The sequence below is a fragment of the Paramisgurnus dabryanus genome, chromosome 5 (genome assembly GCF_030506205.2).
Source record: "Paramisgurnus dabryanus chromosome 5, PD_genome_1.1, whole genome shotgun sequence".
Lineage (NCBI taxonomy): Eukaryota > Metazoa > Chordata > Actinopteri > Cypriniformes > Cobitidae > Paramisgurnus > Paramisgurnus dabryanus.
Window position 1 is genome coordinate 7,252,630 of NC_133341.1, and position 12,388 is coordinate 7,265,017.

Genomic DNA, 12,388 nt, shown 5'->3' on the forward strand with positions numbered 1-12,388 from the left:
ACAAGAAGCGTGGGTGAGCCGAAGAGGTAACTGAGAACATACAGGGGCTGCATTGATTATAATTGTGTACCAACCCGTCTTCTCTGTGGCCAGAACAACGCTCAGCCAGCCTCACGAGGGGGTCGAGGCCAGGCGGTCAAGTCCGTAAATTCACGTAAAGTGTGTGTGCAGAGTGCTGTGGGTGAGTTGTGGTTAACATTTGGTGTTTTCACTAAGCTTGCTGTGTATGCTGTGCTTGTAGCGACCAAAACTGCCCTGGCCCCGGACGGGTCGTGAGAAGGAAAGAACACGCTGTGGCCCGAGCCCCATGAGAAGCGGAAACTAAACTTCCTTTGTTTTGCCTCCCTGTGTGTTAGCAAGAGTCCCACCACTCCAGCAAGCAGGCAGTGGCGAAGCCCGGCGGTACATCAGAGTGAGTAGCAGTCAATGTGCACTGTACGGATTGAGGGTCGTAGTTGTGTATAGATCAATCCAACAGTAACCCCGGGTGTATGCGGAGCCTTGTCGAGAGTTCGCCCCAGCTCGCGACCCCTGTTATTACAAAAGGAGGGGGAGCTAGGGAAGCGTTCGGCTCTGTGTCACTCGACTCATCAGTCCCCACGACACCCAAGGAGTTTAAGCAGACGGGTGGAGGTATACTGTGTACGGATGCCGCTGCGAAAGCCCACTGTCTGTAGAAGTGAACGAAAAGCCCAAGTCTTGTGAGTAACTTACCGTTGTGGTGTGTAACATACTTTTGCTTACAGCAACGTCTTAAGGAGGAACGAACCGTGCCAACAGTGTGAACCACTCACCTGTGTCCCAGTGAACGCACCGAAGTGAATGGAAAGCCCAAGTCTTGTGAGCAACTTACCTTTGTGATGTGTCGCCTATCTTTGCTTACAGCAACGTCTTAAGGAGGAACGAACCGTGTTAACAGTGTGAACCACTCACCTGTGTCCCAGTGAACGCCCCGAAGTGAATGGAAAGCCCAAGTCTTGTGAGTAACTTACCTTTGTGATGTCCGATAGCGCCACGGATTGAAGGACAAAACTGGAAAGGAGTCCCAGCCCCCGCTTTGTGGTCCAAACCGCCCTGGAGGCGAGAAGAAGAAATTTGTTTTAAATTGCGCTTTCCCCCTTCCCCCCTTGCTTTTAAATATTTAAATAAAGTTACATTTTAAATTGTAGTATACTTGTCTGTCTGGTCATTGGGGTGGTCTTGGGGAAACTCCTCGAGGTGGAAACTAGAGAGGGGCGTGACCCTTTAGCATCTCGGGTCCGCTCCGGCCTGTGACAGAAGCATACACAAAAATGGCCAAAAAAATTTTTGCTTTTTTTTTTTTTTTTTTTTTTCCAGCAGAGCAGACCCTCCAATGATTGGTTCTCGGGGTCAAAGTTAACAGAAAAAAAACCCAAATAAAAAGTATGGCAGACCATGCCAGGTTCAACCCATTTTTGAGACTTTGGCTCCCTGACTATTAAGCAATTGGCAGAGAAAATGTGAGAATAAAAGCTCATGTTACATTTATAGGTTCTGCAGACATGAGAAGACACTTTGCATAAAGCATCTGCCAAATTCATAATGTAAATGTAATGTTAGCTCTATAGTCTGGTTTTATTTTCATCATATTTTTTCTGTGGTAGTCAATATGCCCCATGACCGGAGTTAAACTGAGAATTGAGCCCACACCATTCATGAACCAAACCACCTTCAAATGCCACATTCACTCTCCGCAGTTTATTTTTCCAATTCTATCCGTGTCTGTTCAGTGTCTGTTCTTTGATCCTATCTCTATATTATTCCTTGTGGAGTATACGATTATATAAAGTATACAAATATAAGCCCTTGTGTGCTCGACACGTATATACATGTGTCTGTGTCCTTTTTTCACTCAAAACCCATACACCCTGTATATCTCTCTACAGCTCGAAGCAATGATTTGACCCCCCCATTCATTTTGCCCGGCCGTTCACAGACCTTTTCCAAGTGTCTGTACGGGTACCTTATAATACAATATATGGGTTTGATTGTCTGCTTTCAAGGCTTGTACCTTTAATATCACTTCTCCAATTCAAAGTCAACATCTGTGACATACAGTACATACTGCTTGTTTCCACAGACAAATAACCTAGCCCACACACAACAGGGTCATTTTATGGAAATGTCCATTTTTCTGTCCCTAGTCTTTACAGAAATATTACACTTTTGAGCAATTTCATTCTTTTGAGTCATTAATGATACGGAATTCCAAGCACCACAGAATTGCTCATGCCCACTGTCAAGTACAGAGGAAAAGTGCTTTATTTTGAGGTCAAAAACAGTTTTTTCTACAATTAAAATTGAATTTTGTATAACTGGTGTTTTCGTTTAACAAAAACTATTCATTTTGAAATAATTATCACACTGATTACATCACTTAACTTCATTCTTCCCATTTCCTGAAGATATATTGTTATTACGGGTTGTATGTTGTCATTACTATCATGCTACTCATGGTAGAATGTCAATTATGTGTATTGGGGTACCTGTCTTTTTAAACAATCATTAACATTGGGTTCTGTTTGTTGTGTTTTATGTGCTTAAATTCAATCTGAACACGTACATGCCGTGCACATATATGTTTTGTTCATTAATAGGTGCACATATTATTGATCAGTGCCAAGCAGAGTACCTGCAATAGTTCCCAATAATGTATATTGAAACACACTGAGGCAATTTTGAGGTAAAACACATTTTATTTCAAACAGAGTATATTAACAATGGCCATTGTATAGCATGTGGCATACTCACTACTTCCTGGTTTTGTGACTCCGCCTTAGGGAAGGCGGGACAATTGTCTTGCATATTTATACATTCGGGTCAGACCATTTTTCTATGTGGGGGGAAAAGGAATATTGCCTTTTATCTGAGTTTATTGACAATTGCTTGTTTGATGATGTTTAAAGCAGTGGTTCTTAACGTTATTCCTGGAGGCCCACTGCCCTGCACATTTTGTGTGTCTCTTTTATCTGACAGACTCAGTTCAGTTCATGAAGATCCCTTCTAATGAGCTGATGATTTGAATCAGGTGTGTTAAATAAGGGAGACATACAAAATGTGCAGGGCAGTGGGCCTCCAGGAATAACGTTAAGAACCACTGCTTTATTTTGAGGTCAAAAACTACGTCAAGTAACGAAGTACAAATACTTTGTTACCTTACTTAAGTAGATATTTTGGGTATTCAATTCAATTCAATTTTATTTATATAGCGCTTTTCACAATTGTTAATTGTTGCAAAGCAGCTTTACATGAGTAGATGTAGAGGAGAACATTGAAAATCAATACATAGTATAAGAAGTAGAATATAGCGGCTAAGGATAAAAAACCGTGTAAGCGAGCATATTAATAATGTAACGTATACAGTAAAGTGCTAAGTTAAGCCAAAGTTGGCTGACTCTCCCTGGGACTAAAAAACCCCCTAGGAGAAAACCCAATGGGAAAAAATCCTAGAAGGACAAAAAACCCTAGGGAGAGATTAATATTTATATTTATAATATATAGACACGGTAGGGATAGGAAGCGTGTAAGCGGATTAAACTGGTTCAGCCGGTGGCCGTTGGTCGCGCATCGGTTGGGCGTCACGTTGAAGGACAGCCAGTTGATTAGTGGTGCGATGACCTTCACAGCAACAGGAACTGGGTCTGTTTGTCTCATTGTCCTCAGAGTCGAGGACGAGACAGGGAGACAAAAACAGAATTCTATTAGCGTAGGGGCCGTTCGCATGTAATGCAAGTGTCATACATTATAGTGGTTTAATTCAGCTCGGTTCCAGACAGGCTAACTATTGCGGCAAGAGTAAATTACCCGTATGAGGTATGTGAGTGCTTTGTTCTAGACAAAATAACTACTGCGGGAAAAGTACATTTACTGGACATTCTATGTGAATGCTTTGTTAAAGAAGAATGTCTTAAGTTTAGATTTAAATTGATCGACTGTGTCTGATACTCGAACATTTTTTGGTAAATCATTCCAGAGCTTAGGGGCTAAGTAGGAAAAGGATCTACCACCTTTAGACACTTTTGATATTCTAGGGATAATTAAGTAACCCGAATTTTGTGATCGCAGTTTACGTGGTGGATTGTATTCTGATAGTAGTTCTTTTATATACGAGGGCGCTAGGCCATTTAAGGCTTTGTAGGTGATTAGTAATATTTTAAATTGTATGCGATATTTAACTGGTAGCCAGTGTAAAGATGCCAGAATTGGACTAATGTGGTCATACTTTTTAGATCGAGTAAGCACTCTTGCGGCGGCGTTTTGAACCAGCTGTAGCTTGTTTACCTGATTTGCATGGCATCCCCCGAGTAACGAGTTACAATAGTCTAATCTAGAGGTCATAAAAGCATGGATAAGCTTTTCTGCATCTGATGCAGACAGCATATGGCGTATTTTTGAGATATTTCTAAGATGGAAAAATGCTGTGCGGCAGACGTTGGAGATATGACTATCGAAAGATAGATTGCTGTCAAACATTACGCCTAAATTCTTAACCGTGGAAGATGGCACCACCGTGCAGCCATCTATGGGCAACTTGTAATCTGACATATTATGTTTGGAGCGATTTGGTTCAATAATAAGTATCTCTGTCTTATTGGAGTTTAGCATAAGAAAGTTATGTGCCATCCAGTCCCTAATATCACTAATGCAGTCTGTTAGCTTAGCAAACTGGTGGGTTTCGCTAGGATGTGACGAGATGTAAAGCTGGGTATCATCCGCATAGCAGTGAAAACTTATGTTATGTTTCCTGATAATGTCTCCTAGAGGTAACATATATAACGAGAATAGGATAGGGCCTAGAACTGATCCCTGAGGTACGCCGTATTTAACGGGGGAGTGATGTGACTCTTCCTCATTTACATAAACAAAGTGATATCGATTGGTTAGATACGATCTAGTTTTCTAGTCTATTGAGTAGGATTCTGTGATCTATTGTGTCAAAGGCTGCACTAAGGTCTAGTAATATAAGGATTGAGATTTCACCACGATCGGATGTTAATAGGAGGTCATTTGTAACTCTAAGCAGCGCTGTCTCTGTGCTATGGTGGGGCCTGAATCCTGATTGGAACTTTTCATATGTATTATTATTCGCTATGAATGTGCGTAGCTGGCTTGCCACTATTTTTTCTAATATTTTAGAAAGAAAAGGTAGATTTGAGATTGGTCTAAAGTTATTAAGATCTCCCTGGTCAAGGTTTGGTTTTTTAATGAGCGGTCTAATAACTGCTAGTTTGAAAGCTGTTGGAACGTATCCTAATTCTAGCGATGAGTTAAAGATATTTAGTACCGAGTCGGACACTACATGAAATACCTCTTTTAGTAATTTTGTGGGAATGGGGTCTAATATACAGGACGATGATTTAGATGACGTTACTAATTTAGAGAGCTCTTCTATTGTAGTAGGTTTAAATGACTCAAGATGTTCGTATGATAATCTAGTGGTAAATGTACTATTGGGTTGAGTGGTGGCTGCTTGCGTAGTTTCTATGTTTTCCCTAATAGAAATAATTTTGTTAGTAAAGAAGTTCATGAAGTCGTTACTATTGTGTTGTAATTTACTATTGGTTTCTGTTTGTTCTTTTTTTCTAGTCAGGTTCGCAACTGTGCTAAAGAGGAAACGAGGGTTGTTATGATTTTCTTTAATAAGCGTACTGAGATAGGTAGATCTGGCGGTTTTAATAGCCTGTCTGTAGTGTTGAACACTCTCTTTCCATGCTGAACGCCATACTTCTAACTTTGTGTTTCGGTAGTTTCTTTCCATTTTTCTAGCTACTTTTTTAAGGGCTGCAGTATGATGGTCATACCATGGAGCTGGCGTTTTTCCTTTGATTCTCTTTTTTCGTATGGGAGCAACGGCATCCATCGTGCTAGAGCAAACGTTGTTCAGGTTTTCTATTATAATATCCAGATCTTCACGGTTATCTGCTACATGTTTCATTTGAGACAGGTCTGGAAGAGTGCTAATAAAGCTATCTTTAGTGGTGGAAATTATTGTTCTGGCTAATCTGTAGCATGTTGTAGACTGAGCGGTCCTATCTAGAAGTATTGTGTATGACACAAGGCAATGGTCTGAAACGGCATCGCTCTGGGGTGATATTTCGATGTCATTAATATTGAGTCCGAGTGACAGAATTAAGTCTAATGTGTGCTTACGAGTATGCGTGGGTCCAGACACGTTTTGTTTAATACCGAGAGAATTTAGAACATCCATAAACGCACGTCCTAATGCATCTTTTGAGTTATCCACATGGATGTTAAAATCACCAACGATAAGAGCTTTGTCTACAGTGACTGTAAGCTCAGATAGGAAGTCTGCTATTTCTTTAAGAAAATCTGTGTGGTGGCCCGGAGGCCTATATATGGTAGCTAAAATGAACGAAAGCTGTTTGTTGTTACGATCAGTTATTTCCATGTTTAACAGTATTATTTCAAACGAATTAAATTTTAGTTCTGATTTATGGTTTACTTTGAACATTTTGTTGTATATTGTAGCTACACCACCCCCTCTCCCTTTTAGGCGAGGAACGTGTTTATAATAATAGTCTTGTGGGGTGGATTCGTTTAAACTGATGTAATCGTCTGCTTTAAGCCAGGTCTCTGTTAAACAGAGTGCATCTAAGTTTTGGTCAGTAATTATTTCATTGATAATAGGTTCTTTATTGGTAAGCGATCTAATGTTAAGAAGGCCGAATTTTAACAGTTGAGTTTCATCTTTTAGTGTATTGTGTTCTAATTTTATGTTAATAAGATTTGTACGAGACGAGGTAGACGGTGCTCTGTATTTATTTGTTCGAGGAACAGACACAGTCGAGATGTGTTGGTACTCTGGTAAAAAAGGCTCTATGTGCTGGGATATATGTGATCTTGACATGTCAAGGCAGCTAACAGACTGATGGGTAAGCCGATCTGTCTGTTTCCTGACCTGGGCCCTGGATAGTCAGACTATATCAAAAGTAAGACTATTGGTCAGATTTCTAGAGAGTATAGCACTACCTTCCGGAGACGGATGGAGGCCTTCTTTCTTTAGCAGGTCAGGTCTTCCCCGGAAATGCTTCCAATTGTCTATAAACCCTACGTTATGCTGAGGGCACCACTTTGACATCCAGCCATGAAGAGACACTAATCTACTGTAAGTTTCATCTCCCCGGTAGGCGGGGAGGGGACCAGAGCAAATTACATTGTCTGACATTGTTTTTGCAATTTCACACACCTCTTTAATAGTATCTTTGGTGATCTCCGACTGGCGGAGTCTGGTGTCATTCGTGCCGGCGTGAATAACAATCTTAGAAAACTTACGTTTAGCATTAGCCAGCACTTTTAATTTGGATCTAATGTCAGACGCTCTGGCTCCCGGTATACAATCGACTATGGTGGCTGGTGCCTCAATGTCAACGTTCCTGAGTATAGAATCTCCAATAACCAGGGCACTTTTAACAGACGTCTCAGCCGGTGTATTGCTGAGTGGAGAAAATCTGTTTGATATTAAAACAGGAGCGTGATTTGGGTGCCGAATGTGACTATGCCGCCTGACAGTCACCCAGTTAGTCAGCCGCCTTGACTCTGAAGTCGGAACCGAGCCATGTGTATTACGCTTAACACTAGGCGCACCCGAAACAGTGTTTGTAACAATAACATTAGCGGTCTTACTGTCCTCAACTAGCGTTCGGATGCGCGCTTCTAGTTCAGCAACCTTCTCCGTCAGCCTTACTACTTCAATACACTTAGCACATGTAAACCCCTCTATGCTGACGGAAGAAGCTAAACTGTACATGTGGCAAGTAGTGCAGGTTACAATGACAAGCGGAGTCTTACCGTGTTCATGCTGGGCGATGGCGTCTCCGTTCGCCTGAACGCGGTCCGTGAAGCTGCATCGAGACGGGTGCTGGCTCGCAGTACGCCTCGGCCGCCTACGAGTGTCTGTGGTCAGGGTGATGTGAGGCACGCTGACTCTGCGAAGGCCGGGCAGCACCTCCTTCACAGCTTCCCGATCTGGTGTGGACAGATCAGAAAAGCATACCTCGGATGAATCCGCCATTAGATCGCCAAAGAAGGCAGGTTTAAGTAAACAGACGGTAAGAAATGCTAGAGGGCTATATGCTAAAACTGGGTGTTACAAGTGATAAAATCGTTTCGCTTAGTAATACAATTCAGTAATCGTCAAGGTAAAGTATTCCTAAGATAAACTAATAAGTTATATTATATAGATAGGAATAAGATAGTGAAAAAATAGGATTTAGCTGATAAGCTCAACGGAGCTTCGGGCTTGCGACTCCTCTCTTCGTCTTTCTCTCAGCGTCTCTCCTAGGTATCTATACTTTACTTAAGTAATTATTTTTCAGACGACTTTTTACTTCTACTCCTTACATTTTCACGCAATTATCTGTACTTTCTGCTCCTTACATTTTAAAAATCGCCTCGTTACTTCCATTAATTTCGGCTTGTTTGCTTTTTTTTACATTCAGTTTGTCATCGTTAAAAAAACCTATCTTGAGAAATTGCATCATCCAGATGAATGCGATTGTGGTTGGATGAGAAGTATAAACATACACCATTCCGAGACCCTATTGGTTTGTACGCAATCCCCGCCCCCAGCTGACTGCAGATGATCAAAAGTTTATTTGATAGTGCTGCAAAGATAAACATAAAAGAACCGCGAGAGCGATTAGAAAGCATGCGGAGCAGTTTGCTCTCGCGATGCTTTGATATCATCCGCCATCTGTTTGTACAGTAACAGAACGCGGCATTCTGTCTAAAAATGGAAAAGTAGGAAAAAAACTTGCGCATCACTTTCAGGTCAGTTCACATTCACAAGCATGTGTAAATGTATAGCTGGCTGCTGACACCAACTCATCTGTGTGATTTAAATAGTGTAACAATACTAATTTATATCATTTACTTCAGTTGTTCAACTTACATGACATTGTGCTGCGTTGCGTTTTGAGCCATGGCAAAGATATCTATGCTAAAGACATCTGTTGTTTTGTATATGCCAATAACTGCCCTAAATGTTATTTGCATTAACAAAACCTACTTATCTGAATGCTTGAGTGTTAAATCAATCAAACACATAACCATACATACCAACTTTTGCGTTTGTTAATATACATCAACTGTTTCCTTAAAGAGCACCAATTATGCTAATAAATTAGCACGTTAGCACGTTATTGTAATATCCCATAGTACATACATGTTATTAAAACTTGAACTAATGCACTGTGAGTCTTATAAATTGCTTACATACCTCACCGATTTCTGCATGTCTGGAAAACGCCCGGATTTAGTTCCTGTCTCCGCCTCCCAAAATGTCTAGTGTATTCGGATTGGTCAGATGACTACTCAACTGTTATTGGTCAACTGGGTTCGGCGTGTGTTTGAAAGGTTACGCCCCTGACTACGCGTGGGTTTTCCGGTTCTGACTGAGAGTCACAGGCAACGTAAACAAGCGCTATATTTCTCTATAAACGATGGTGTCTGTACTGCCTTACCACTTCAAGCTAGATCCAGAGAGTTCAGACGGCCGTTACGATATAAACGATCTCCGTCAATGAACGCGATTGGATTTAACTTTTTTAGGTGTCCTTAGCTCTGCCAGAATGCTAAACGAAGACGTAAATGTGTTGCAAAGACATCCAAAAGGTAATTATAACGTACTACATTACTTTGCAAACTATATGGAAACACCAAATGTAGCACATAGAAAGTATTTTTTGAAATGATTATAAAACTATTTCATTTGTTAACATTATTTTACTATAGTAAACTTTATTATAAAAGACTGCTTACATACTATATCACTGTGCAAACTATATGGAAACACCAAATGTAGCACAAAGAAAGTATTAATTGAAATGAATGTTCTACATTATTTCACCATGGTAAACTTTATTATAAGTGCTATGTTTTTACTTATTAGGTTTTAAGGAGAATGCAACAGGTTCCAGGGCCTCTTACCTGCGTGATTCATCATCCAGGTTTTGCACAAATTGTCTAAATCCCTACACACAGAACATTTATTGTACCGACTATAAGCCTTTGAGGTGCAGGACTAGAGTAAGTTTTATTACATTTTTAAACCAATAACACTAACGTATCATTATAGTAGCAAAGTACCCAAAAGATCAAAAGATGTAACTTTAAAGAAAATATAATAGTGAGTCAAAAGTTTTATTTATTTATTACAAATATATATTTAAATGTTAAACAATATACAAATAAACATACTTTAGTAACCATATTGTGCTCTTGTTTCAAAAATTGTTCAATTCATTTCTTACAGCTATCTATTCAGATAAATGGCATATCAAAGCTTTGTCAGCTGGTGCTATTTAAGACGACACTATAAGGTTATCATCCTGTCGTGTGTTGTTCTCCAGATATGCTTGGAGCTTCCTGATCAGATCGGTCACAATTTTGGCTTTCGACGACCCCTGCACTGAAGATGGCATGCAATCACGTCCTCCTTTGAAGGTCTCTCAAACTGTGATGCCAGGTCCATTGGAATCGGGGTTTCCTTCAGCTTATCTTCAAATACCTCATCAAACACAAGCCTGATCACATCCTCCACATAACTGTAGAAATATTGCAGTCAATAAATCTTTTGTTTTGATCATTTATTTCCCTGCTTCATACATTAAGTTTTTAATTATGAATGTATTTGAAATAAAACATTACTGCTTACGGTATGTCACTTGTGTGTTTTGGGAACATAGCCTTGTACTTTCCCTCTCCTGCTTTTGTTACGGCTTGGTGACATTGTAATGGATGGTTGCAAGGTACAACCTGTAAAAATATAAACAAGCAATAAATTTATTGTAAAAGTAAATACTACTTTATTTAACACAGTTACTAAAATACTTAAATACCTGCACAGCATTCCAATAAATGAGAAAATAATTTTTTTTTGCTGCAAATCTGAAATCTCAGGCTACGGAAGGCAAAGGCATCCACTGATGATGGTGATGGAAACATTGTGAAACGATGCTACTGCCTGGGTTCCTATGATTATGCAGAGAAAAAAAAACTTTGTCATCATCAGTTATACATCTAAGACTGGTAGTGGTTTCACTAGCTGAATACATCATATGTGTTACACACCTTTGCTCCTCATATGCCAGTCTGACTCCTTGTACTGTGTGTAATGATGTTGCATGTTTGCATACAGTGTAGAAGGATGTGTCCAGCTGCGAATCTAGGATATAGACAAATAAAACAAACATGTATTCAGTCAAAAAGACATATTATAACAATAGAGTACAACGACTATAAATCGTTAGACTATTCATTAAAACGTTAATGTATTACATATTACATGGCCCAACATTAGCAACACACATTACGTGTTTACTTCGTTTCAAAATCTAAGAAAGCTTCAAGTAAATACAACAGTAAAATACATATAACTTTAAACAAATCATCTGTACTTAGAGTTTCTTGAGTTTGATCATGAGAACAAATTTTACCGGTAACAGTTTAGCTGGTATTTGTATTTAGCTTAGCAACTTAGCAAGTTTGTAAACATGTCTAAACCAACATCGATAAAAAAAACGATAGTCTGCATAATTCAACATGCAAGTGTGTAAATATGGTACGTTGTTTATGAAATACAGTATTACAACACAAAACAATTAGCTTGCAAGCTTAGCTCTACACGCACATTATGTTAATCTCCGGTTACCGGTTACGTATTGTACAGTAAAAGGCAAATAATAAACGTGAATACTTACAGCCTGTGATCCAGAAGTGCACAGAAATCCAACTTTCAGGAGGAGACGTCGCGCAAATCCAGCTTCAGTTCATGAGAAGCAGTTATTGTGAAAACTCCGTGAACAACTTCTGACTGGATTTTTCCGGAACGGTATTAAACATGATGTCCTCTGTGGAAGTCCATAAAGTGCTATTTTGCCCTCGCATCTAAAGAGACAGCGTCTACTCGAGAGATTTAATCGCTTAAACGATGAAACAAGAGTTTGCAAACAGAGTCAAAGCAGGGACTCCCAACCTCCGCCATTTTAGCTCTCTTCTGACTCGGTGCTCCCCACCCCCGTCTTTGAGGGCGTACCCAAGCAAAGCAGAGAGGGCTGAACTATGATAATGTTGGTCTTATCTACGTCACTAATCCCAGGAAGTAAACTGTTGCCTACAATCCGAGTGTTTTTTGTAGTCCTCAAACGTTAGAGACGATAACTCGCGTCATCGTTTTCTTTGAGGTATGTACTTTTTGAATATCGTTAGCATGTACTAATACACACTAACACACAAAAGGAGGTTTAAAAACGTGTATCCCATAATAGGTGCTCTTTAAACCTGACTTTTAATTTACTTACAAGAAAGACATAATAATTATGTCTTTCTTGTATAAGTATAAATCCAA

At 39.8% G+C, this 12,388-nt stretch overlaps 1 protein-coding gene across 2 annotated transcripts; it reads right to left on the reverse strand.

Moving 5' to 3' along the window:
• Nucleotides 1-6,751: 6,751 nt before the first annotated feature.
• On the reverse strand, nucleotides 6,752-11,491 carry LOC141282182 (uncharacterized). Of its 2 annotated transcripts, XR_012336675.1 has the most exons (3): nucleotides 11,113-11,491; nucleotides 10,697-11,013; nucleotides 10,452-10,586 (listed from the first exon to the last, which is right to left on the reverse strand). XR_012336675.1 is itself a non-coding variant. In XM_073814616.1 (2 exons), the coding sequence occupies exons 1-2, from the start codon at nucleotides 11,165-11,167 to the stop codon at nucleotides 6,956-6,958; spliced, it is 1,107 nt and encodes a 368-aa protein (XP_073670717.1). In that variant the 5' UTR covers nucleotides 11,168-11,404; the 3' UTR covers nucleotides 6,752-6,955. The 2 variants fall into 2 exon arrangements, 1 of the variants encoding a protein (XP_073670717.1); XM_073814616.1 differs by lacking the exons at nucleotides 10,452-10,586; nucleotides 10,697-11,013 and adding an exon at nucleotides 6,752-8,007 and having other exon boundaries at nucleotides 11,113-11,404.
• Nucleotides 11,492-12,388: the final 897 nt, after the last annotated feature.